Below are 27,953 nucleotides of genomic sequence, written 5' to 3'. Positions count from 1 at the left end.
GCTAGAAGTCATGAGATCTACCTAGTTCATTGCATTCAATGAATAAATCTGGAGGAGGGTGTTTGGGATGTAATCCCAATTATCGTGTGGATTCAATGAATGGGTTATGGTAACGTTCCTTTTGTACAAGCAGGCCAGGTTGGCAGTTTGTATTACACAGAAAGCAAAGGAGAATGTGTATAAAGACAGAAGGAAGTCAGGATTTTTCTTTTTGAATGAAGAAAATTCCTTGCCTCGTTTATTGCCAATCCCTCCTACCAACTCCTGCCCTCAAGAGGCTCAGAGAAAACCTGAAGATTTCCAGACTTCTGATTCTTTTTCCAGAATTGACCTGCTCTGTATCTCATTCCTGTCAGCCCCAGACCTCCACTGAATGGCCAAATAGCAGTGAGGCATTCATAAGCAATGTTAAGACTTGGTGTTATTTTATGTATGAATGGATATTATTTTAAAGTTATTAATAAGAGGCATCTGAGTAATTGTCAGATTAATGGAGATGATTTGAAGCAGGGAGACTTTTAGTTTTCTTAAAATAAGACCCTGCTGAAGTCCAGGACTCTGTGATCTAGTCCTGAAGGTGGTGGATGTGGTATATATCCTCAGCTACATGCCTAGTATGTGTTCTCTCTCCTGAGTATGGCATCCACCGCCTTCTCTTTGGAATTTCAGCAGCACGCGCCTATCTCCTGCTACCTGCTGCTGCATCTTGAACCTGTAAGTCTCTCTGCCTGAGGACACATCCCAGTTCTTTTGCCATCAACGGGCTGTAACCTGAACACTCCCCCTCATGCAAGAACGAGATGGCTGTAGGAGTTTGGAGGCAGGAAGGAAGAAGACAAGACTGACAGGAAGAGTTCCATTAAAAATAAAACATTTCTCCCCGTTTGAAGTGAACAAAGTCTGCTAACATGTAGCCTGCTTGCTGGGATTTCCAGCTGTTCCCTCCTGAGCAGTTGGGTATCAAAGCCGCATGGGCCGACGGGAGGACTGTTTGCTCTGATGCCAGAGCAATTACAGTCTGATGGTGTTCAGCTCTGTTACTGTTTTTATTGCTCTTATTATTACTTCTCTGCTCATGGATTCTGAAGGCCTTTCTACACAGACGCGAACCCTGGGGAATCACAAAGCCACAGGCATACCGTTTGCAGTCACCGCTCGGCAGCTCTTGGATTGATGCGGTTTTAGCATCTTCCCTTTATCTGGTGAGCAGAACCAGAGTTGTTTAGACTTACACCCACAGGAAAGAGAGGATTCCCTGCAGAAAATGTCAGTCTCTACTCTAGGCAGTGAGCAGGATAGAAGGAGAGTGGCTTCTTAATTTTCATCTAAAAAGACCTCCAAGTATCAGTGGACTAGGCGCTTCCTGCCTGCCTCTGGGTCAAGAGGCATATTCAAGGCCAAACTGTCTGGGGCCTAGACTTGAAGCTTTGGACAACGGATTCTGTCAATGCTTTGCACACAGCAAAAAGAATTTTCTTGAAAAAATTTACCAAAGAAACAAATCTCTCCATGCATTCTCATTACGTACATGTTTTAAAAAAACAACATTTGCACATATCAGCTTTTCAAATATATTTGCAATTGGGTGGGTGTCATTTGCTGAAAAACAGAGTGAAGTTCTAGAAGGATGAAGACATAATCTTTTTTTTATTCCCTTAAGGTTAATTGTATTAATAATCCAATGCTGTCAATAAAATTTTCTTACTGATTTTTCAGTTAAAACATTCTAAAATTAACCATTATTTCTTAATTTACTGATTGACTCAATATGAGAGTTTTACACAGCAATCTCATTTCTTTTAAGCCCTAAATGATGATTTTTCTCTGCATTTGGTCAGGCTTCATTTGCTGAATTGAATATAAAGTTGTTATATTACTTTTGGTTATATGATATCTTTTGGATCATAACATCAACTTCTAGCCACATATAAATCTTCAGGCCCTAATGGATATTAATCCCTCTTCCTGCTTATATTGGTTTTCTCCATCAGTGTATACATGTCAATCTCAATCACCTAGTTCATCCCACCCCCCACCCCCACCCCGCTTTCCCCCCTTGGTGTCCATATGGTTGTTCTCTACTCTGTGTCTCTATTTCTGCCCTGCAAACCAGTTCATCTGTACCATTTTTTGAGATTCCACATATATGCGTTAATATATGATATTTGTTTTTCTCTTTCTGACTTACTTCACTCTGTATGACAGTCTCTAGGTCCATCCACGTCTCTACAAGTGTCCCAATTTCATTCTTTTTTATGGCTGAGTAATATTCCATTGTATATGGGTACCACATCTTCTTTATCCATTCGTCTGTCAGTGGGCATTTAGGTTGCTTCCATGACCTGGCTATTGTAAATAGAGCTGCAGTGAACACTGGGGTTCATGTGTCTTTTTGAATTATGGTTTTCTCTGGGTATATATGCCCAGTAGTGGGATTGCTGGGTCATGTGGTAATTCTATTTTTAGTTTTTTAAGGAACCTCCATACTGTTCTCCATAGTGGCTATATCAATTTACATTCCCACCAACAGTGCAAGAGGGTTCCCTTTTCTCCACACCCTCTCCAGCATTTGTTGTTTGTAGATTTTCTGATGATGCCCATTCTAACCGGTGTGAAGTGGTACCTCACTGTAGTTTTGATTTGCATTTCTCTAGCATAAAGTATTTTTAAATTAAGGTATGCACATTTGTGTTTTAAAGACATAATGCCATTGCACTCTGTTGGGGCCCAGGGAAGGCCACCCCAAAATATGACTCAATGGTTTATTGATTATTTTGAATTAGAGTAACTTGGGAAACACCCTGTGGAGGTAAAAAGATACTAAAAAACACTCTGATCCCCGTCTTTCTCCCTAAAAGCAGGAAATAAATCTCCCATGTGAAGGTATTTTCCCTATACCAGGAGTATAGAAAGCATCCTTATCACCAGAATTAGGGAATTCAAGGCTAAGAAAACTGTGTAAACAAACTTTGTTACGTCTTGATTAGTCTGATGCTCCAAGTAGAAGCACCTTTGTTTTCTTAAATCTTCACAAATAATTGTTTCTTTGTCTAAAAATGACACATAAACAGCCCGTTTTGGTCACTTTCAGGGGTCCCATTTTCATGAGCCCTCTGTGAATACAAACTTTTTTTTTTCCTCCTGTTAGTCTGTCTGTGTCAATTTAATCATTAGACCAACCAAAAGAACTCCAGAAGGGTAAGGAAGAAATTTCACCTCCCCCAAAACACATGATAGACAACACTATAGTGTAAACATAACTTTTTTTTTTTTTTAAAGGAGATGTTAGGGGTAGGAGTTTACTAATTTATTTATTTATTTTTGCTGTGTTGGGTCTTCGTTTCTGTGCAAGGGCTTTCTCTAGTTGGGGCAAGCAGGGGGCCACTCTTCACCGCGGTGCGCGGGTCTCTCACTATCGTGGCCTCTCCTGTTGCGGAGCACAGGCTCCAGACACGCAGGCTCAGTAGTTGTGGCTCACGGGCCTAGTTGCTCCGTGGCATGTGGGATCCTCCCAGACCAGGGCCCGAACCCGTGTCCCCTGCATTAGCAGGCAGATTCTCAACCACTGCGCCACCAGGGAAGCCCTAAACATAACTTTTATATGCACTGGGAAACAAAATAATTTGTATGATTCACTTTATCTTGATATTCACTTTTTTGCAGTGGTCTGAACTGGACCTGCAATATCTCTGAGGTGTTTCTGTACACCAGGAATATGATTCTTCTCTCTCAGTTCATTCGAAACTTTACTTATGTAGATGGATAAAAGCTCTAGCTTCTCTTGAATGCCAGTGCTCAATACTTTGCCTCTTTGTTTTTTATCCACAACAGATTGACCAGGTTAAATTGGAAGAAAATAAAGAAGAAAGAAAATGAAAATTGATCAAAGATGAGTGACATTTATATATGTATACGTACATACATTTTTAAAAATTAAAGTATAGTTGATTTACAAAGTTGTGTTATTTTCAGGTGTACAGCAAAGTGATTCAGTTATATATAACTAAATCACTTTATATATATATAATATTTTTTCAGATTCTTTTCCCTTATAGATTATTACAAGATAATGACTATAGTTCAGTGTACTATACCTACCTATACAGTAGGCCCTTGTTGGTTATCTATTTTATATGTAGTAGTATGTATCTGTTAATCCCAAACTCCTAATTTATCCTTTCTCCACCTTTCCCCTTTGGTAACTACAAGTTTGTTTTCTATTTCTGTGAGTCTATTTCTGTTTTGTAAGTAAGTTCAATTGTATCATTAAAAAAAATTCTATATATAAGTGATATCACATGGTATTTGTCTTTCTCTTTCTGACTTCCTTCACTTAGTATGACAGTCTCTAGGTCCATTCATGTTGCTGCAAATGGCAATATTTCATTCTTTTTTGGGACTGAGTAATATTCCATTATATATATATATATATATATATATGTATGTATATATTTCACGTCTTCTTTATTCAGTCACCTGTCAATGGACATTTAGGTAGCTTCCAATGTCTTGGCTATTGTAAATAGTTCTTCCAAGAACACTGGGGTGCATGTATCTTTTCAAAATAGAGTTTCCTCCAGATATATGCCCAGGATTGGGATCACTGGATCATATGGTAACTCTATTTTTAGGTTTTAAGGACATACATACATGTATATGTTATGTATAAATGTGATTTATACAGATTTCTAGGCCCGTGTGTGTAATAGTGCATGTAGAAAAAAATGCCTGAAATTCACATTTATGGAGCATCTACTCTGTGCATCTGTATAGCACATGTGCACATTATATCTCATTTAATATTCATAGAAACACTTAAGTGATATATAATATTTTCCCATTTTAAGGAAGAACTTGAATTCAAAGATGTTACATAACTTGAACATGGTCATTGGGATAAGAAGTGGCAGAATTGAGATTCAGATCCCAGAGAGTTGACTCCCAAAATATTCCTTTTGCATTGTTCAAAGCCGAGGCCTTGTTGGGGAGCTTATTCTGGAGCAGTACTACACAAACTGTCTGGTCCCTGAACTGTTGATTCATCGGTTGCTGCAAAGATATAGGAAACTTGTACCAGAATAGAAATAAGCACAATCACAGTGCTCCCTTGGAAAAAAACAATCAGATGAAATAAACATGTGTACTTAGTCACATGATTGATTTATATTCAGTCTCAGGTCTCTTATTTCATCACAGATAAGTGTTGACAAACGTTTCACAGGCAAACACTAATCTGGGGACCACACTTTGAGAAGTGCTGGACTTGAATATTGCTATGGTGCTCTTACCCTCCCAAAGCCACTGGCCATCCAACGTGACTAGTGAAGGCATGTCTGGTGGGCCACTCTCCTGGGAGAAGCTATATTTATGGAAAATTGGGAGCTGCAGTTTCATCTTAATGTTATTTCACCTTTTGAAAATAGTTTTGGTTTGTGTCCCATGCCCCTCACCAGACAGGGAGACTGGGTGTACTTGGACGGACTGGTGTAGAGCCTGGATACCTGGATAAGGGTTAGGATTGGTATTCCACTGTGTAGGGAATTGAAATACTTTCACATCTGTGCATTAATAGCCACTGCTTATGCCCTCCAGGTGAAACTCCCACCCACCCCTTCACTATTGTGTTCTCCCTCACTCCTCTTCCATATTCCTCCAGGACCATATCAAGATTCAGAAACCACAGGATACAAACCTGGCAAAGCAGAACTCTGCTCCATTGCTATGACCAGCATCTGTTCTGATTGGTCATTGTCTTTTTCAGACAAGTTTCTCAAAATATTGTATATAACTCTTAGACAGAGGCAGGGGACCTTCTCCCACCCTCCCCGCCAATCTGTGACACTAGAAGGAAAATTCAAAACTAGATCTCAGAGCACCTCTAGGGACCCAGGGCTAGAGAGATTGTTGCAGCTAGTCATCATAAGGTGGGCTAGGCAGGTTTCAGGAACGAAGGGCAGAGCTAAGGGATCAAAGGGCCAGGGAAGATGAGTGCCAGGGACAGTGGGTGGAAATAGAGAAGGAAGGTGACAACCTAATTGCTTATGATTGGGCTTGTGCTTATTCCTGCTGAAAGGTAAGACTTATAGAGGCACATAACCTCTAAGAAAAGATGAACTCCAAATCTTTTATTAAACAGGAATGTGAAGTTTGAAGCCTTGTGTATTGACATGGACATTTGATTAGTGTCAGGGGAACATTTATTTTAAGCCCATTTCTACTGGCACTTAGCTACATAACCTTGTATAAGGCATTGTCAGTTTATGCATCTGTAAAACAGAGAGTTAAGCTTGCTAAGATTCCTCTCTGCTCAAATTCTAGGCTGTCTAAGATACAGTCTCTGATTCATATTTACTCTCATATGCGTGGTCCAGAAAGACATGGAAAGGCAATCACAGAGGACTTAGCTGTCTGCTGTGTCATTCATGGCTTAAGCACACATTTACCAATAAAAGACCCAGGGAAGGTCCAGCATAGAAATAAAGGACACATTTGAAATCCAGCCCACACCTTCAGCCCTGCTGTTTCCATGAATATAGGGCCTTTTTGCAGTTACTAAGGAAACAATTGTCAGTAATGGATTAGGAAGCCGGGGCTGAAAGGATGGATACAGAGGGGCTTTGTACACAGGAGCCCATCAGATGGAGTCTGGCAGAGACATCAACATGCTTCGCGATTGATTTGGTCTTCAGTGTGAAAGCATTAGATAAGCAAGGAAGCCGAGGAGCCCCGCCCACCGGCTTTCTCGCTTTCTTCTCTACCACCTATTAGAGTTCACAGATCTGCATGGCTGGATTGGCTCAGTTTTAACTTCTCTGCTGGGTGCATGTCAGGACAAAGGATGTACAAACTTAATTCATCTCACAACCTCTCCAAACTCATTTAAAACTCTAAAAGTCACTGTCTCTCAACTCACGCCGGCAGTTTGTAAAGATTCTGAAAATGTTTCTGGGGACAATACCAAGGGAGTAGATTTCTTGTTGCTATATTCTTACTAGACCTTAAGGTGTTTAACCCCAAAATGAAATTAAGCACAGGCTCCGTGACCTAAAGGAATTAAGGAGAATCTACAGGATACCAGGTAATGTTTGTGAAGGAAGAAACAGGTACTCAAGAAAGTTGATGTGACTAACCAGCTTTATTCTTTGCCTTTTGTCCTAATTAAATATTTAAATTCAAATATTTGATTTAATTTTAACTTAACTAAAGAATTATTAAAATGAATTTTAATTTTACTTATAAATTTAAAATCACATATAAAATAATATTCATTCAGATATACTACTCTTTCCAGGCTTAGGTGCATTGCTTAAGGAAATATGAGTGAAAAAGCAATTACTAAGAATAAAGTAAGGAAAACGAACAAGGAAAAAAATTAAAGTGGGTACCCTCATCATCATGCATTTCTAACTACTTTTAACATTTTTGTACATGTAAATTGTTTAAAAATTTTTTAATAAAATTAGGATCACAATGGGTATACTACACTGTAGTGGATTTATAGCTTGTAATACTATATTGAATTAAATAATGCCATTTGCAGCAACATGGATAGACCTAGAGTTTATCATACTAAGTGAAGTAAGTCAGACAGTGAAATACGAATGTCCTATGATATCACTTATATGTGGAATCTTAAAAAATGATCAAATGAACTTATTTACAAAACAGAAACAGACTCACAGGCTTAGAGAACAAATTTATGCTTAACAAAGGGGAAAGGTTGTGAGAGGAGGGATAAATTAGGAGGTTGGGATTAACATACACACACTACTATATATAACATAGTTAATCAACAAGGACCTACCTTATAGCACAGGGAACTCTACTCAATACTCTGTAATACAGTAACCTATATGGGAAAAGAATCTGGAGAAAAATAGATGTATGTATATGTATAACTGATTCACTTTGCTGTACACCTGAAACTAACACAACATTGTAAATCAACTATACTCTAATATAAAATAAAAAATTAAAAAAAAAGAAATTAAAGCATTCCACAGATACTTAAAAAAATACTCTATTGTGAAATTATCACCATGGTGTTGTCTCTTCAAAGCACATCATAATATTAATATTCCATGATGTGAATATACTCAAGCTTATTTGACTAGTAATATACTGGTGCACATTTAGGACTTTCTTGTTCATCTTACGATTATTTTCTTAATAATGATTTCTGGAATTTGAATGAACTCCAAGAACTTAAACATTCTTAAGGCTTTTGAAATATATTTTCAAATTGTCCTTTGGAAATACTGCAACTATATGTACTTCATTGGTAACAGACTATGATAGTGCCTTTTTATAGCTTTGGACCAGCAGATCAGTACAATTTAGTGATCAAGGCTAAACCTGAATTGAGAAGCAAATCATGATATTTTATTGTTATAGTAATTTGCACTTTATATCAAGTGAGGTTATGTGTCCCTTTATTAAAATTATGTTTAGTTTGTTGTTTCACTTGTAATATTTTAGGCAATTTAGATATATTTATATTTTATTTATCCACTCACTAATATTTTCCTTTATGGTTTCTTCTTTGGGGATATGCATTGAAAGACCTCCTGGTCTGGAGATGGTAGAACATATAAATCTGTATTTTATTCTTTATTATTGCTTGATTTTTAAATATTTATATTTAACTCTTTAATCAAAATTAAATAATTTTATATTTGTGTTAAGAGTTTTACTTCAAATACTAACCAGTTGTTTTTGTTTTAGCTCTATCGTAATCCATTTCCTGGTGAATTGAAAGGCACTTTTATCATATGCAAACTTTCACATATTCCAAGGTTTTGGTGCTTTCTGCATTCTTCCCTTGATCTGCTGCCATATTTTGCATCAGTACCATAACAGCAAATTATTGTAAATGTGTAAGATCTTTTGCCTATTTGTAAAGGAAAACCCTCATTATTTTTACTCTTTATTCCAAAATTATTCTGGGATATTTTTGCCATGTATTCTTCTAAAGTGGATTTAGTTTGCCAAGTCTGAAAATCCCCATTGCTGTTTTGATTTCTACGCTTTTATAGACTGATATGAGGAGAATTGATATTGCATGCTATTGGTCACTGCTTTCCCAGAATTCAGCATATTTCTTCATTTATTTAAATTTTACCTGTTATCTCTTGGTAAAGTCCTGGGATTTATCATATAACCCTTAGAGTACTTACTATTAATTCCATTCCTAAATATTTTAGTGTTGTGTTGCTATTGTGAATGGAATTTTTATTATACTTAATTTATTTTGCTGGTTCATAGAAAGAAAATTGATTTTTGTATATTTAATTTGTTACCTGTCTACTTACTCAACTCTTGCCTTATATCTAATAGATTTTCTGTTTCAGTTGATTCCTTTGGTTTGTTTTAGTACATAATCAGTTTTCAAATAATAATGTGATTCCTTCTTTCCATATGTATGACTCATTTTTTCTTATCTTATTGAATTGTTTGGAACCTGCCAAATAATAGTAAATAACAGTAGTGAGAGTATACCATAGTTTTAGTAAGGATTGGGTATGCCAAGTATAATTTTGACTTTTGGTTTTATATAGGCATTTGATATTATTATTGATAATAATAAATACTTGTATAATGTGAAATGAGCCACATACTAAATTAAATTTTTATATATGTTAACTCACTGAATTATCTCAGCAGCTCCATGAGATAGATAGTGGTATTATTATTATTATTCCCACTCTACAGATAAGACAATTAGGCACTGATAGGTCAAATGATTTCCCTGATGGCCATACAGTTAGCACAGCACTGAGATTGAGGCCCTAGCAATCTGGGCTCCAGGCCTGTGTTTACACCTACCATGCCATGCTGCCCTCTCAGGTTTAGTAAGTGCCTTGTGGGCTCATATACTAAGACTTGTATTAGAAACGGATGCATACAGAAGGTCCTGGTTTTTTTTTTTGTTGTTGTTCTCTTTTCTCTTCTGCCTTTTGATCTCTATGTGTTAACATTTCTGTTAGTAGATTTCCTAATAAAACCAACCCCATGTCATTCTTAGAAAAATACTCTCTAGACCATGCTGTATAATTAATTATTTGTCTTGCTGCTTTATTTATGTGCTATAATGATCAGTTTTTTGGTTTTAGGGTTATGCTAATATTTTCCCACTTTTTATTGAGTTATAATTGGCATATAACATTACATTAGTTTCAGCTGTACAACATAGTGATCTGATAAATGTATATATTGAGAAATGATCATCATGTTTTGTTAATATTCATCACCACACATAGTTACAACTTTTTTTGTGATGAGAACCTTTAAGATTTGCTACCTTAGCAACTTTCAAATATATGATACCGTATTATTAACTATAGTCACTATGCTGCACATTACATCCCCAGGACTTATTTTACAGTTGTAAGTTTGTAACTTTTGACCACCTTCACCCATTTTGCCCAACTTCCACCCGCCCACCTGTAGCAACCACCAATATGTTCTCTGTATCAATGTTTGTTTTTTTCAGATTCCACATATAAGTAAGATCATACAGTATTTGTCTTTCTCTGATTTATTTCACTTAGCGTAATGCACTCAAGGTCTATCCATGTTGTTGCAAATGGCAGGATTTCCTTCTGTTTTGTGGTTGACTACTATCCTAATATATCTATATCTATACCTTTATCTATATCATATTTTCTTTATCAATTCGTTCATTGATAGATACTTAGGTTGTTTTCATGTATTGGTTATTATAAATAATAGGATTACAATAATATTTTAAAAGAAATTCTGAAATTTTCCTTCTCAATGTGTGGTCTGTGTTTAATTCTTCTCTTCCTTGGGTTTATCTTCCTAAGGCCCTCACACATAAACAACATTTTTCAGGCACAGTATTTTCTCCTCAATTCTGTACGTTGTTGCTTCATTGTCTTTGGTATTTAGTGGTGTGAGCAAATTTTACTATTTAATTTTGATTATTTATAGGGATCTTTATACTTTCTTTGTTCCTTTTCATTAATTATAACACATGTATTTGATGAGCTTGTTTGATCTGCAGACTCAGATTTTTTTTTTAATGTAAGGAATTTCTTTCTTCTTTTCTTCATGCTTTTTTCTCTCTTTTTCTTTTTCTTGACTTCTGTTATGACTCCCATACTACCTAGTCTGAAAGTCCAAGAAGGTCCAAGATCAAGTGCCTGAATCTGTTCTACAGTTCTTATTTATATATTTAACTTGTCTTGTTTATCTAGTTTTCCCTTGAGATATTGGAAAATTTCTCAAAGCTGTCCTATGCAAAATGAATTTTATTTTCTGCATCAGTTTGTTAATTCTTTCCAATGTCTTTTAACTTAGACATTGTACTTTCCGTCTCAATAGTACAATTTCTTCTGTGCTCTTATTCTCTCATCATGCCTTTTGCTACACTTTCACCAATGCAATATACTCTTGATTCTTTCCAAGAATATAAACAAGAAATGTCCCAGATTTTTCTCATTTCTGGTAGTAAATGTACTTGTTTGATGTCCTTTGAGTGCCACCCTTTTTAACTGCAGTATTTCTACATAGGTGTAATGTCTTCCCTCTGTGTATGTTTATAGAGGGTGTTCAATGAAGCCTAGTTTTGTTAAAAAGATAGGCTTTGCCAGACATTGTTGTAGGTCTTTGGGGCAGATATTAATCCCTATCCACTTATAACTTGGGTTTTTGGACACAAAGAGAGGCCCATGCAAGATGTGAGGACTAATTGAAGACTTAATCACACAAAGCCAGAACCTCCAAAAATGACATTTGCAGTCAGTAAACTAGTGAAACCACAATCTGTGAAGCAAGTAAGTGGGTTTGCCTGACTGTCTTGGCCATTGCTTCGGGTAGAGCAGGAAAAAAATGGAAAAGTCTTTATTCATAATTTCTCAACACAAACCCTCCTTCAAGCAGATTTGGAGTCATATTTCAATGGTACAGTGTAGCCCAAAAGGCCTCAAGCCAAAACCTCAGCCTATAATGGTCCTTGATTTGTTGTCCCCAAGTGCCCAGGGGAGGAAAACACAAGTTCTTTCTGGAGGCAAGAGCATTAAAATCAATCCACAAAGACTTTCTTTGAATGAAAAGAAATATAAATTTAGAAATTTTGAAAAATCATAAAATATTTGAGCAAACAAGTCTACATTATTGACATTAAACAGAAAAATCAAACCAACAAATGATGCACGCAAAGACTATATTCAAGAATAATCAAGTAGAGAATATAAATAACTGTGTTTTTCGTGTTTTAGAGACAGTTTTTGAGATGGATGAGTTAAAGAGACGGTTCAATGAAGCTGGAGAGAGAATTATTAAAGTGGAATATTTATATAAAATATTCAGAATCACAGTGATAGAAAGAAATAAAAATATGAAAGTAGAGCTAAGAGTTATTGAGGAGATAGGGAATGGGGGTGATAAATTATTACAAGAGATAATGGGTGACACTTTTCTAGAACAAATGAAAGACACCAATCTTTAGTGTCACTGAATTACACATAAAAGAAATAAATCTAAATATACTTCAGAATATAAAAGATAAAGAGAAGATCTTACAACTGCTAAATGGAATTAGAATAGTTTATTGGCATACTGCATATAGCTTTTTAAACATTTTTCTAGGGAGCAATAACTTTAAAAAGTATTTCTTACATGGATGTTTTATTGATATTATAGAGCCCCCTCCCCCAAATGTTTGTGTAATATTGGCAAATCTTAGCAATGGTGTCTGAAAGTGTATGTGAGGGTTTTTTTTTTAATGGCTTTTTTTAAACTTTTTATTTTATATTGGAGTGTAGCTGATTAACAATGTTGTGTTAGTTTCAGGTGTACAGCAAAGTGATCCAGTTACACATATTCATGTATTTGTTCTTTTTCAAATTCTTTTCCCATTTAAGCTGTAACATAATATTGAGCAAAGTTCCCTGTGCTATACAGTAGGTCCTTGTTGATTATCTATTTTAAATATAGCAGTGTGTGCATGTCAATCCCAAACTCCCAATCTATCCCTTCCCCTGGTAAAATAAAATATGAAATGCTTCACATATTTGCGTGTCATCCTTGTGCAGGGACCATGCTAATCTTCTCTGTATTGTTCCAATTTTAGTATATGTGCTGCCAAAGCGAGCATGAGGAATTTTCATTTCTAAGTCTTCACCAGAAATCACATCATTATGTGCTTTGGATTTTGCTTTTCACACCTATCATTAAATCATAAACATATTCCATATTGTTAAATTGTTGTATAATTATCATTTAGTGACTTCATTATATGTCATAAAATTTATTCCATTATAATTTCCTTAGTCATTTTTTCCTTATTAGATATTTAGACTTTTATTTCTCTCAAATTTTAATTATTATATATAACCTTGATATAATATACAGTTTGTACATATGGCTTCACTTTTATTTAGAATCAGTTCCTTAGGAAAAGTTCCCAGAAGTGATATTATCATGTCACATAGTCATGTATTTGGATATGTGCCAGCTTTTATCATGAGTCAGCACTAAATATTACAAATCTGAATATATATATCTACCAATATGCTGGGTGTAAGAGGCATTTTTATTTAGGTAATAAGAACATTTTTCCACGTTTGTTTTTAAATTATTTTTCCTCTTTTGCTCACCAGTTATCAGTATTCATGCTTTATAAACTTATCTTTTGTGGATTCTGTGTATGTCTTACCAATATGTAATTTTCTGCAATAACATAAATATTAAAATAAGTAATTTTCTATAATAATACAAATATTCTTCCTATATTAATATTTAAAAATTAAGTGAGGATGAGGTTGGTAGGCAACTTTGGGTTCAGATGTACTTATGAATTTGACTTATTTTGGGGTAGATTATCAAGAAAAGTTAATGTGTGTGTATATATATATAAAGAATTGTGCTAGTGAGTTTTGCTTACCAATGTGATGAAAAGATAGGCACCTGTACTTTCTGGCAGCATTGGTAACTGAATATTGATATGACAGACATTGTTGGCTCACCCAACGCTTGTTTCTAACACTCTTCTGTCTTACATGTCTTTATTAAAGAGGATGAACAAACTAAAATATTCATTTACCAGACCATTGTAGAGCTGGAGTTTGCTTTATTATAATACACAGTTCTGGCCAATAAAGTGTAAGCAAGAATATGCTGTCACCTCCTCCCCCCCACTTTCTCTTTCTCCCTCCTTGAATGATGATGTGCTGGCTGGAGCTACAGCAGCCATCTTGTAGTCATGTTGAGAAAACCAGGAGAATGGCAGATAAAGTGACCCTGATTTTGTTAAGACACTGAAATAATGCCACGAACTTCATACCCACCAAAACTTATAATATGCAGAAAATAAAGCTCTATTTATGTTTAAGCCACTATAGTCAGGCTTTCTGTCATCGGCTGTGACAAGCAAAGCCGAATTAACACAACTAAGCTGGGGGAGAGGAAAATTGGGTCTCTGTTTTATTAAGATGCACTTTTAAACTAACCCAAAGCCTTGCTGCTGTGAGTACATGGTAAGTGACCAAAGTATATAACAGAATTTCTAAATTTTATCCACCTGTTTCCCCAAACATATCCAGGGAGTGAATGCACCTCCTGGAGCAAAAATAAAATAAGAATTTAAAAAAATGCTCATGACCTTTAACAATGGGAGAACATAATTTAAAGGCATTCCTCTATTCGTTACTCAGAGAAATGAAGTTTCACTTAACAAATATAATAAATATCCAAGAGACACTCCGTCCATGCCTTTCTATACCCACCCATTTATAACCATTACTTATCCATTTTTAATATATGGACGACATGCCATATGACAGGCTATGTATTCCATGCCAGGGATGTAAAAAAACAGATACTGCTCAGTCCTTGCCTTTGAGGATTTCACTCCAGGCTGGGTGTGGGAGGTAAGAGGAGGCCGTTTGGATAAACAAATGTTTTTTTTTGTTTTTTTTGTTTTTTGTTTTTGCGGTACGCGGGCCTCTCACTGTTGTGGCCTCTCCCGTTGTGAAGCACAGGCTCCGGACGCGCAGGCTCAGCGGCCATAGCTCACGGGCCCAGCCGCTCCGCGGCATGTGGGATCCTCCCGGACCGGGGCACGAGCCCGTGTCCCCTGCATCAGCAGGTGGACTCTCAACCACTTAGCCACCAGGGAAGCTCCTGGATAAACAAATGTTTTTGATACTGTGTGAGAGTAAAAAGTATAGAGTACTCAAGTGAGATTGATAGTAGAGGGTGAAATAGAGTAAGTGTTACCCAAGACCCCACAGCCAATAAATGGTATAAGTTCCATGATTCAAGGTCTTCTAGAATAGTCATTTTATAATACCAACCATTGGCTGAAATAAACAGACCAATATCGGAGATATGGGACTATTTTTGCATTATGAAAACACTATCATTTTGTCTGCTGTTGTACAGAAGTTGACTTGTATGAAGAAATTGCCCCTGACCTGGCAATATGGTGCATGCTGTGAGATTTATTTCCGCCAGGACTCTTCCTTCTTTTGGACTGTTGTCTGTTCAGCTGGATGCTGGGGTAACACATGTAAGAGGAGGCCTCCTGCTTCTGACTGAGGAGGAGGGTGTGACCAAGACAGCCCTTCCAGAATGAAGAAAAGCAGCCAGGAAAATGGGCAGAAGAAAAGTATCAGCCCTCAGAGCTGTGGCACATGGAAAGAGACTGAGATTTTTCTCTCTCTGTAAAAAGTGCTCTTTTCCATTGACCTAAGGAAAATAACTTGTTAAACACGTCTTTCCCTTCCCACTGCTGTTGTTCATGGAACAACAGACTTCACTTAATTCTGAAGTAATGTCTCCTTTCTTCAGGAAAACAGGTGTCCAAACATGCAGCAAATCACATTTTTAAACAGCTAAAACAAGCTGGGACAAAGTGAGAGAGTGGCATGGACATATATACACTACCAAACGTAAAATAGATAGCTAGTGGGAAGCAGCTGCATAGCACAGGGAGATCAGCTCGGTGCTTTGTGACCACCTAGAGGGTTGGGATAGGGAGGGTGGGAGGGAGGGAGACGGAAGTGGGAAGAGATATGGGAACATATGTATATGTATAACTGATTCACTTTGTTATAAAGCAGAAACTAACACACCATTGTAAAGCAATAATACTCCAATAAAGATGTTAAAAAAACAAAAAATAAATTAAAAAAATAAACTTGAGGACCTTACACATTTCTTTATTCTTTTACCTAGAAATTCTTTTGTGACACTTACAATTTCCTGGCTTGGAACTTTTTTTGCCTTGGGATACTTTTGGCCAGTCTTTTCAAATTTTTACTATCACATCCCTGTCTTCTTGATCACTGTTCTTTGGATGGAAAATCTGTTTCTTAAAATATAATATTCAACAATTGATTCTTTTTCATTTAAGTCAAATGTACTTTATAAACATGAAGACCTCAGGACCACATTGAATTCTGTCATATTAAATATCTTTATAGGATGAATAAAAGAAAAATTGAGCTATTACTGATCAATATTGGGGGACTTTGAAATATTCCTGTCATGACTTATCTAAGTATATGGAGGGAAGAATTATAATCTCTTTTATGAATGAGAAAATCAAGGCAAATGTTCATATATCTAAGATCACACAGTCAGAAAATAGTAAAATCAGGATTCAAATCCAATTTTTATCTAACTTCAAAAACCATGCACTTTCTACCTCACCATGTAATAGGGTTCCTCCTAGACTACATAAAGCTGTTTGTTGAGTAGTTAAGTCAGAAGTGATTTATGAGGCCCTATTATGTACTAGCTGGCAGGGCATGGATAAAGTATCAGTTCTATGGGTCTAAATCTCCTTCTCTGTGGAATGGATACAGTAACAATATCTACCTCATAGGAGTTTGTTAAGGATTCACTGAGTTAATGCTTGTAAAAGGGCTCAGAACAGTACTGGACATAGTAAATGCTCAATAAAGTTGTTTGTTCATTGTTATTATTATCTGTTAACTTCGTGAATAATAGCATAGCATGAATGTCATGGCTTTGCTTTCATGTGTTATCTTAGTACAGCTGAATAGGTGGTTCTAAATAAATGGTAAATGAGTTTGTTTTTTTAAGTTCTTAGTGTTTGTATGTGAGAGATCTCCCTCATTCTTCTCCGTTGGTTGGCAAATTTATGGGAGAAAAAGGGTATCTCTTAGTAATATTGTTTACAGACTTTGGTTTCAGCTGTGAAACCCTTTTGTAAAATACAGATAGAAGCACTGCTGCTTTATCTAAAGTCGGGGGAAGTGACTCCTGGATCTCCACGTACACCTCCTGCCCTCTAGTACCCCTACCCGGTCATTGCTGTCTTGGGAGTAATTCGGGGAAATCCTGAAGGTTGATGTAATGCAGACTGAGAACCACTAAGCCACAAATCCCAAAACAAAACACATTGGGCAGTGACTGATAAATACTATTAATTCTTAATTTCTGTGATAGGCCTATGTCCAGGTGTCCTTCCTCTTAATCTCAGATTGTCTTCACTCGGTTTCCATCCTATACTCACTGTTGAGTGCTTTGTTTAACTGACAGGGTCTACAGTTTGGTACCAGTGAACTGGAGGAGATGGGATCTATGTTCTGCTTGGGCCTCCTCATCTTGGAACTCAAATCTGTAAGCTGCAGCCATCAGCTGCTGACCTGTGCAGCAGCTCTACTGAATGCTGAGGAGTCATCTCTGGACCACCACCTCCAGCGGTAAGTTGCTCACTATTTGAACCTTTGTGTTTCCATTGGAGAGTATCTGGGAAGTGAAAGTCACACAGACCTATGGGTCTTTGACAGAGAGAAAATATGGAGAAGGTGCCAGATCAAGGTAGGGTAGTAGTGCTCCATTGGAACCAGACTCGGGGCATCCTTACTTCCTGCTGAAGACAAGGAGGATGTTGCTTACTTGTACATAAATGCACATATAAAGCTACATACATTTATAAATATGTATTTTTATTAAGTTTTGCTCATGGCAAAGAAGATGCAGCTTAGCGACACACGTGCACATTTACCTATGCTTATGTTTGCCAGTTATGTGTTTATAACTGATTTGTGTTATGTGTTTATAACTGTTTATACTGATGTCACTTTGGAGTCATTAGCTAAAATCTGACAATCTCGCTGCTAATATCCAGGCACTTGGGGACAAGAAATGTTTTAATCTTCCCATTCTTAAAAAGCAGTGTTCTGTCTCAGAATACATGATGGTGATGAATACGCCGGCCCAGAGAAACTGACTCACAGCCATGGCAGGGAAAGGATGGATCTCTGAGAACAGTGAGGATCTTTAAAGAGTCAGGAGAGGGAGAACTGTTATCCGCAGAAGCCCTTTTGATGCCCTGTACTGTAGACAAGTTGTATTCGGGGGCAAGAAGGGAAGATAGAAAGGCAATGGGAGAGAAGAGAGATCAGGAAACGTCAGAGGAGTCAAAGAACGCTAAGTCATTGCCCACGTTTTGAGCAAAGCATTGGAGCGGGGGATTGAGCTGTTGGGTGAGGGAGTGCCTGCCGGTAGATGAGGAAACATCTTGTCATGCACTTCATGTCCCAAGGCAGAGAGAAAACCGCTAATACTGGGGCCTCCTATTTCTAGCTCATTTTCGTTAATTTTCCTCCTGCCACTGTTAGGCTGCCGTTCCAGTGTGACTTCTCACCAAATGGCCAATCAAGCCTAGAAAGATCTAGCAGTGTAAATTAATACTGCTTTGGAAGGCACTGGTTTCTCTGAGACTTAATTACCTAAGTGCAATATTTAACTTGCTCATCACACGATGCTATAGATCACAGACTATGGAGACTTAAGTAAATCCAGACTTCTTCCCTCCCTAAAGTCACTGTGCCAATTTCGTTTTGACATCACAACCACTTCCGTCTGCCCCAGCTCCTTCAACACCCCTCCGAGCCCGAAGGCTTGGTGTGCTTGGCATCGTGGTTGGTGTTTCAGCTTCTCCCTCTGACAGCAAGCGCTTCCATCTGCCAGGATATATATTTCAACTTGTCTTTTCATCTTTGCCTTTGCTAAGCTATCCTGGGTGCAGGCATGCCTGCATTTTCTTTCTTTCCATCTCCCCCCCTCCCCCTCTGCTGCTCATTGAGGGAAGACTGAGCAGACCTGGCATTGCTTGCTTTCCCTGAATTGATTGTGCCCGTCTGTTTGATCCAATGCAGTGAGGATTAGTTGCCTGTAAACTGGAACAAGAAGAAATCTATCAAAGAAGTGCCTTTTCTAATTCAAGCCTAAAGAATTTGGTGTCAGGCTCCAAATGCAGTGGCCGCTGTGTGGGTTATCATAAGAACATAGTATTACCTGCCCTCCATGCCATCCCACACAACTGACTAGTAATTTTTCAGTTACAACCAGTCCGAGAATACTGAAGGTTGAAGTCTTCCCGTGACCTCTGACCCTTCTTAGGCTGGTACGGCTTCTTAAGGGCAGGATACCTACAAAGGGTGTGATTAATCTGTGTGTTTTGAAAAGAGTTCAGTTAAATTTGAGAGGCGTGGAGCTTGGTGGAGAGCAGCAGGGTGAAAACTGCCTATTTCACCCAAACGTTTGTATCATAATATATTTTTCTACTCATGGAGGCAGGTGATCCAAACAAATCATGCTTCCTGCCCAAAGGACCTGAGAACTAATGGTTGAGAGGGAAATTACGCTGAAAATGTCCTGACCCAGAAAATATTCCTGCCAGTAAGTGTATAATCATTAAAGGCTGGCAGAGGGAAACTTAATAAAATGATATTGGTTTGAAACCAGCAGCAAGCTGTTTGAGTACCTTTGATTCGTTTCTGATGAATGGAACTAAATCATGAGATATAATAATCAGCAGAGTGAATCCTAAGAATTGTGTTAGCAACAGGGGTTCTTACTATAATACAAAGGGTGTAACTAATGTTTGTCAGTACAACTCTCCATAAGCTTTAGAGAGGAGACCTATGCTACCCTCCCGCCGACTCCTGCCTCTTTTCCTTGGGCGTGTGGCCTTTATTTGACATAACAGGGTTATATACTTGAGGAAAGTTCTCTTTTCTTGCAGAGAAGGAGATACTAGAGAAAAAAGGGGGGCTCTGACCTGAAAGTCTGCCTTAAAGAAATGCGAGCACATGTTATTTTGAGGGTCCCTCTGACAACATTAACCCCTGGGAGTGATCTGCTGGGAAGATAAAGGCTGGCTGTACGCTGTGGACATCATGTTTTTTGACAATAGGTTTTATGCCTCACTTACCACAAAAACAATTAGAGTGTAGTCAGCATCCACAGAGCAACTTACTGTTTTTCATGAGCAGAGAAAGGGCAGAATGGTGGTTGTTTGCCCAGTGGCTGAAGCTGAAAATGAAGTACATGCACTCTTTGTTTTGGTTTTTCTTCTATAGCTCTCTTCTTCCCAGTTGCTCATTTAAGAAATGTCTGCAGACTCATTAAGGCATCTTTAGATCTTCTTGCCGTTCCTCTTTCTTTCTCCTTCCTGTCAGTCTCATCCCTGGAAATAATTGTGTGTGCACTGCAGGAATGCTAAGCTGCTTCTTCAGGAGGGGCCGTTTATCCATTGTGACAGGTCTTTTGCAAAGTCATTTAACAGTTTTGCCGAGTCAGCCACCTTTCATCTTGATTTGTATCCCTCCAGTGCCTTTCCACTCTTCAGCTCTGCTCCCCTCTCTCCATTTGTCCTTCCATTAATAACAACAGAAAGCTCAGAGTTTCCGACCTGAGCCTTAGCAACAGCTTAATATCTCGCCTATTCTCCCAAATTACAGTCCTATTGCCTTAACCGGGGCTTCCCTTGGCATCAAGATAAATTAGTTTAATCCTCTCTTCAGTTTGATGAAACAACACGGAAAAAATAAAAATCTTTCATAGACTTTAGAAAACCTAATTAGGCTTTTTAATAATTAAAGACACTTGGTTTTCATTTAAAACATATACACTTTTGTCTTTCTGAATAAGAAAATATAATTTGGAAATCAAACAACAAAAACACATCCCTACTCCTGTCTTCAGTCACACACCATCCATCTACCTGTGGATAACCATTGTCAGCATTTTGGTGAAATTAGATTACTTTTTCACCTATGAATAAATAGATTAAAAAACCCTCAACAACCATGTATAGGAGTTCCTTTCCTTGAAACTTTATAAACACATTTTTCAAAATAGACTTTACTTCTAGAGAAGTTTTAGCTCTCAACAAGATTGAGAGGAAGGTAGAGATTTTCCATATACACCCTGCTCCCACACATGCATAGCCTTCCCCATTATCAATATCCTCTGCTAGACTGGTAGATTTGTGACAATTGATGGACTGACATTGACACATCATTCTTACCTAAAGTCCAGAGTTTACATTAGGTTTCACTCATGGTGTTATACATTTAATGGGTTTGGACAAATGTAAAATGACGTGTATCCATCATTATAGTCTCATACGGAGTAGTTCCACTGCCCTAAAAATCCTCTGCCTTTATTCATCACTTCCTCTCTGCTAACCTCTGTTAACCACTGACCCTTTTACTAGCTCCATAGTTTTGCCTTTTCCAAAATGTCCTATAGTTGGAATTATACAGCATGTAGCCTTTACAGATTGGCTGTTTCTCTCTTAAAAATATATGTTTAAGTTTCTTCCATGTCTTTTCATAGCTTGATAGCTCATTTCTTTTTATCACTGAATAATACTCCATTGTCTGGATGTATCACAGTTTACTTATCCATCCACCTACTAAAGAACATCTTGGTTGCTTCCAAGTTTGGGCAATTATGAATAAAGCTGCTCTAAGCATATGTGTGCAGGTTTTTGTGTGGACATAAATGTTTAACTCCTTTGGGTAAATACCAAGAGCATGATCACTGGATTGTATGGTAAGAGTATGTTTAGTTTTCGTAAGAAACTGTCAGACCGTCTTCTATAGTGGCTGTACCATTTTTCATTCCCACCAGCAATGAACGAGAGTTCGTGTTGCTCTGCATCCTTGTCAGCATTTGGTGTTGTCAGTGTTCTGGATTTTGGCCATTCTAATAGATGTGTAATTGTATCTCGTTTTAATTTGCATTTCCCTGATGACAGAGAGTGTGGAGCATCTTTTCATATGCTTATTTGCCATCTGTATATCATTTTTTAGTGAGGTGTCTTTTAAGTTGTTGATCCATCTTTTAATCAGGTTGTTTCCCTATTTCGATTTTGAAGCGTTCTTTGCATATTTTGAATAACAGTCTTTTATCAGATGTGCTTTTTCAAATATTTTCTCCCAGTCTGTGGCTTGTCTTTTCATGCTCTTCATAGTACCTTTCACAGAGCAAAAATCTTTAATTTTTATGAAGTCTACCTTAACAATTCTTTCTTTCATGGATTATGCCTTTGGTGTTGTATCTAAGAAAATAATTGCCAGAGGAACCTAGGGGCAGAACAGGAATAAAGATGCAGACATAGAGAATGGACTTGAGGACACGGGGAGGGGGGAGGGTAAGCTGGGACGAAGTGGCATGGACATATATATACTACCAAATGTAAAATAGATAGCTAGTGGGAAGTAGCCACATAGCACAGGGAGATCAGCTCAGTGCTTTGTGACCACCTAGAGGGGTGGGATAGGGAGAGTGGGAGGGAGACGCAAGAGGGAGGAGATATGGGGATGTATGTATATGTGTAGCTAATTCACTTTGTTGTACAGCAGAAACTAACACAGCTTTGTAAAGCAATTATACTCCAATAAAGATGTTAAAAAAAAAAAAGAAAATAATTGCCAAAACCAAGGTTGTCTATATTTTCTCCTACCTCATCTTCTAGATACAATGATTGCTTTTGCATTAAAATCTTTGCAATTTAAAAAAAAAAAAAATCTTTGCAATTTATAGGTGAAAATGGGGTGCTGTTTTAATTCATACTTTGACCTTTTCTGAAATGGATTACATGCTTCTATTTCATTAGTATTCTTTTTAAAAATAAATATACAAATAATATCTTTTGTTCTTTATTCTTTTAATAATCATTTTAAAATTTACATTTAAATTCAATTTCTATATTAAAGATATTCTACTTCTGTTTGTCTTGGATATTTCGAATATTTCCCGATTAACCTTTCATGTTTTTTACATAGTTTATTGACTTTGGATGTATTTGTTTTTACATAGATATGTTTCTCAGTCTTCTTCTTTGTTTCTTTTACCTTTGATAAAATTATCTGCCTCAGTCTAATAACAAATAATTCACATGCACTGTAAGAATGTGTTAATTCAACTGAAGTAGGTAAGTTTATAATGAGTATATTTACATATTGTAATTCCTCTACATTTTTTCACTATTGAATAAGTCTGTATTTCTAAATTGTTAACCATTTTTAACAGTTGTTAACCATTTGCTATATGGTTAAACATTTGCTACAGCAATTACTTAATAATCCATCCTTTAACACTGATTAATATGTCAGCTTATTATATAGTATTTACATATGCATGTACCTGGTGTGTATATATATATATATATATTTATATATATATATATGTTTTTGGTTTTATATTCTGTTCCATTAATCTATCTGCCAGGAACACATAGTTTTAATGTTGTAACTGTGTAATTTAAACCTGTGATGTTGCAAGCACCACCTCATTAGTATTGTTTAACACACATATACATTTACATATACTTATATTTGCCTCTTAATGTATTTATGTGTTTATTTGTTTAAAAATGTGCTTTGCTATTTTCCTTTTTAAATTTTCGCCAATAAACTCTATAATGAGTTGTTACCTGCCCAAAGTGAAAGCACTGGGATTTTAACTCAAGTTGCATTAAAATTATAGGGTTTTTTCATCTATTGACTATTTGCCTATATGACTTTTTCAAAACCTGATATTTTGTTCCACTTATTCAGATCTTCTTTGATGTTCACAAAGTATTGTAGGGGTTCTTTTGTAACCTTTTTTTTTTTTCATGTACCTCCTTGATGTATTATCATGAGCTTTTAATCTTAACATTTAAAATTTTCTTGTTACTCAAAAAGCATCTTTTTCATCATATTTTTGTAAGTGGTTGTCTTAGTTATACAGGAACATTCTTGATTATTGATATGCTTATTAGTAACTTCACTGCTCTCTGTAGTTATACCTAAAAGTGTTCCCCTAGATTTTTCTGTTTTTCTAGATAAATCATAGTATCATTTATAAATTTTGACAATTAGCTTTGCTTACTTTTTATTCTTATCTATAACCTGCTCAGTTTTGAGAACATAGTTTAAAGATGATGATGATGATTTTATGGGCAACTTGATTGTGAATCTCGCTTCAAAATGAGAATGATTCTGAGTATTTAAGAATTAAGTAAAATGTCTGTTGGTTTGGTATTAATGTTCAATGTCCTCTTTATTAATTATTCTTTTTTCTTAGCTTAGTAACTAAAAAATCAGGATTGGATGATGAGTTTTTTTGGTATCTAGAAAAATGATTATTACTTTAAACTAATAGTCTTATTAAATTATGTTAATAGGTTTTATAATATTCACCCATCCTTGAAAATCAAAGGAAAATGTATTTGGCTATGATCTAAAATATTATTTTATTATAGATATTGATGGTATTTACTGTGAATATAGGAGCTTTTTTCCTATGTTTGTGAGTGAGTGAAGTGTGTACTTGGTCTGTATTGTTCAATCATCCACAACACTTTACATTTCCTAGGATTTTTCCTGGAACATATACATTTTGAAATACACTTATTGCCGATCCAACCATCTGTGTCTCATTTATTTTAAACAAAAATATTGTTTTCCACTTCTTATTTTCTCACATAAGACATATCTGTGGCATTTGGATTGTCTAATAGTCATAGTCAGATCATTTTAAAATTCAGTTTTATGTTTAATTACTTGCATTGCTCATCTCTGTCCACTCTGTGCAATCATGTCCTCATTCTTATTTTTATGTTGACTCATCTCACATTTTTGTTAGAGAACACCTCAATTTTTTTTTTTTTTGGTAAAGTAAATCAGTGGTGTACTTCTGGTATATTAGTATACATCTGGATATCTTCCTCTTTCCTTTACATCGGAGTTCCACTTTGCCTACCTAGAGATTTCATTAAAACAATATAGGCTTGGTTCAATTTTCTCTGATATTTAAGCCATTAGTAATCAGCCTAACTTTTCTTTCTTTGTATGTACCTTGTTTATTTCTGCCTTAATAGTTTTTCCTTTTTCATTAACACAAATATTCTTTTTCTACTACATCAAAATTGTTTCTTTTCTTTTTTCTTTTTAGGTTTAGGTCCTTTTGATTCATTTGGAATTTGAATACCCTATCCTTTTCTGACATGTCTTTCAATTATACAACAGCAGTGTTTCCATTCTAACTCTTCATTCTCTTTCTCTGGAGTGTTTGATATCTGCTTTCCAGCCTCCATATCTGTCATGTCTTCTCCTCTCATCACTTCTACTTTGTAACTCTTCTTTTCATACTTAAAAAAATTTTATTTTATAGTGGAGCATAGTTGATTAACAATGTTGTGTTAGTTTCAAAAAAAGTAATACAAATGAACTTACTTACAAAACAGAAACAGACTCATAGACTTAGAGAACTAATTTATGGTTACCGAGCAGGAATGATCGGAGGGAGGGATAGATTGGAAGTTTGGGATTGACATGTACACACTGCTATATTTAAAATAACCAGCAAGGACCTACTGTATAGCAGAGGGAAAGCTGCTCAATATTCTATAGTACCTTGTAACTCTTAACACTAGATTCTGGAAGTGCGTCTAATGTTTGTACTCATAGATTCAGTTTTCTGCAGCGTGGACTCTCCTCTTTGCTGATGTGTTTTATTTTCAGCCGTTTTACATTTAGGTTTTATTGCAACTATTTCTTTATCTTTCATCAGTTTTTCTTTTATTCATGCTTGCTTGCAATATGGTCAGCTCTCTTTCCATTTGGATCTGCTATCTTTTCATGTACTGTTTCACGGATGTCATTTTTCTTGAATTTTCCTGATACCTGAACAGGGGCTACCTAATGCTGGCTTCTGTTTCCTGTGCCTAATCATTTCCCAAAGAGCACCATTGCTCTGTGGGTTGAGTAAGGCATTCATCTCCTTAGACACTGCAGAATGTTTCACTCTCTAGGTTGTTAAGATTCTTTCATCCTCCTCTTTCAACTTCTATTTCATCATTTTTGTGTTTATTCATCTTTGAATCATGAGAGCTCTATTAAGGCTTAAAATTGCTCAATAACCCAGGGTTTAGATGCTCTTTAAACCCGTTTGTAGTCTAACTGGATGCAGATAACTCCTCTTGTTTTAGTATGAAGTAACTTGATTTAGATGGTGCTTTTTCTTCAAGATTTCATGATATTTTGGCTTTGACCTGAAAGTATAGATCTGATTGTACTGCAGAAGTTAAGGAGAAAGGAAGAGTTATATCTCTATTTCTGGAGACTCTCTGACTCCCTCAAGATGGTTGGTTAATATTTACTAAATGAATATGTGAATTACTTGAGATATAATATTATCAATGAACTTGTGTTCAAAATAAGTTTATATTTTGGAATCGTGTAGGGGGAAATTAATGACAGTTATGATGATGATGGTGATGGTGATGACAGCAAATATTTATATAAGTGACATGCAATCTCCTAAGTATTAATTTACTTGTATAATCTCATTTAAGCCTCTCAATAACTTTATGTACTAGATATTATTATATTCATACTGCAGATGAGTACATTGTGATTCGAAAAAAATATGTGCCTTGCCTAAGATGACAGAATTGATAAGTTGTAGAGCTGAGATTTGAACCTATACAGTTTTGCCAAAGAATCAGTACTGTTAATCACTATGATACACTACCTCTTAATAGATAACAATAATAATAGCTAACACATGATAAGAATTTACTCTTGTCATGTCCAGTGCTCTGTGTTTTGTATGCATACCTCATTTCTTGCTTTATCTTTTAAACCAGGGGTTGACAGACTTTTTCTGTAAAGGGACAGATAGAAAATATTTTAGTCTTTATGGGCCATATGGTCTGTTTTACAACTACTTAGCTCTGCTGTTACAGCGTGCAAGTAGCCATAGCCAATATGCAAATATATGGGCATGGGTACATTTCAGTAAAATTTTATTTACAAAAATAAAGAGTGGACTGGATTTGTCCCAGAGAGCCAAAGTTTGCCAACTCCTGCTTTAAACAATTCTTTGAGGTATGTACTATTATTATCTCCCTTATACAGATGAGGAAACTGGAGGTCAGAGAAGCTATATAACTTGTCTTTCACCCAGCTAATAAGAATCACATAGGAGTTGAACCAAGCAGTATGACTCTGTATCCTTGATGTTTAGTGACTACAGATACTAAGCTGGGTGGGGTTTTATATGACCAATGAATGCCACTTTTTTCTTCTCTCATGAATTCTAAACCAAATAAGAAATAGAACACAGGAGTTGGATAGGTTGAATGGAACATACCTGATTTTTTTTTACTGGTTATAAAGAATTAGAGTGCATGAACCCACCATAATTGGACTTCCTTACCTAGAATTGTAGGAGCAGAGCTGGCCTTGCTAAGCTTATCATGCAGAAGAGCAATGAGGGCATCTTGAGTTCAGGGAGAGAATGAACACAGGGGGTCACCAGCAACTCATGCTCACTCAGCATCTCCCCCTGAATCATCAACTTCATGACACTCTTCCTCCCTTAGGGAGAAGCAGGTGAGGGCAGGAAGTGGAGTACCAATGTCTGTGGGCCAAAATGAGACATATGGGAATGGGGAGAATTGTTCCCCAAAAGGTGCATTGTATCAAAACAAAAGATGGAAACTCAATGTTTCAGATTGCAAATTACACTCTGTTTCCAACAACAGTTGTTGCTACATAGCAATTATGACAGTATTTCTTTTTGCTTGTCTTTGGTCACCCTAATTTTATTTAAATTAAAAAAAATTAGCCCACAATACCTAATATTTGAGAATAGTCTTAGCTTCA

At 36.5% G+C, this 27,953-nt stretch overlaps 1 protein-coding gene and 1 non-coding gene across 2 annotated transcripts in view; one reads left to right on the top strand and one right to left on the bottom strand.

Moving 5' to 3' along the window:
• The window catches only part of AGBL1 (AGBL carboxypeptidase 1), a 700,107-nt gene that overhangs the window by 483,350 nt on the left and 188,804 nt on the right, over positions 1 to 27,953 (top strand). The window contains exon 22 of the mRNA XM_070045034.1: positions 17,536 to 17,699. Coding sequence (XP_069901135.1) covers positions 17,536 to 17,699 — 164 coding nt within the window. The remainder of the gene's footprint in view (positions 1 to 17,535; positions 17,700 to 27,953) is intronic.
• On the bottom strand, positions 13,014 to 13,120 carry LOC115861960 (U6 spliceosomal RNA). The gene has a single exon (XR_004042945.1). It is a non-coding gene; the product is annotated as a U6 spliceosomal RNA (small nuclear RNA).

Source organism: Globicephala melas, chromosome 2 (genome assembly GCF_963455315.2).
Source record: "Globicephala melas chromosome 2, mGloMel1.2, whole genome shotgun sequence".
In the NCBI taxonomy this organism is placed as follows: Eukaryota; Metazoa; Chordata; class Mammalia; order Artiodactyla; family Delphinidae; genus Globicephala; species Globicephala melas.
Note: the sequence above shows the minus strand (reverse complement) of the source record. Positions and strands in the feature narration are given on the sequence as shown.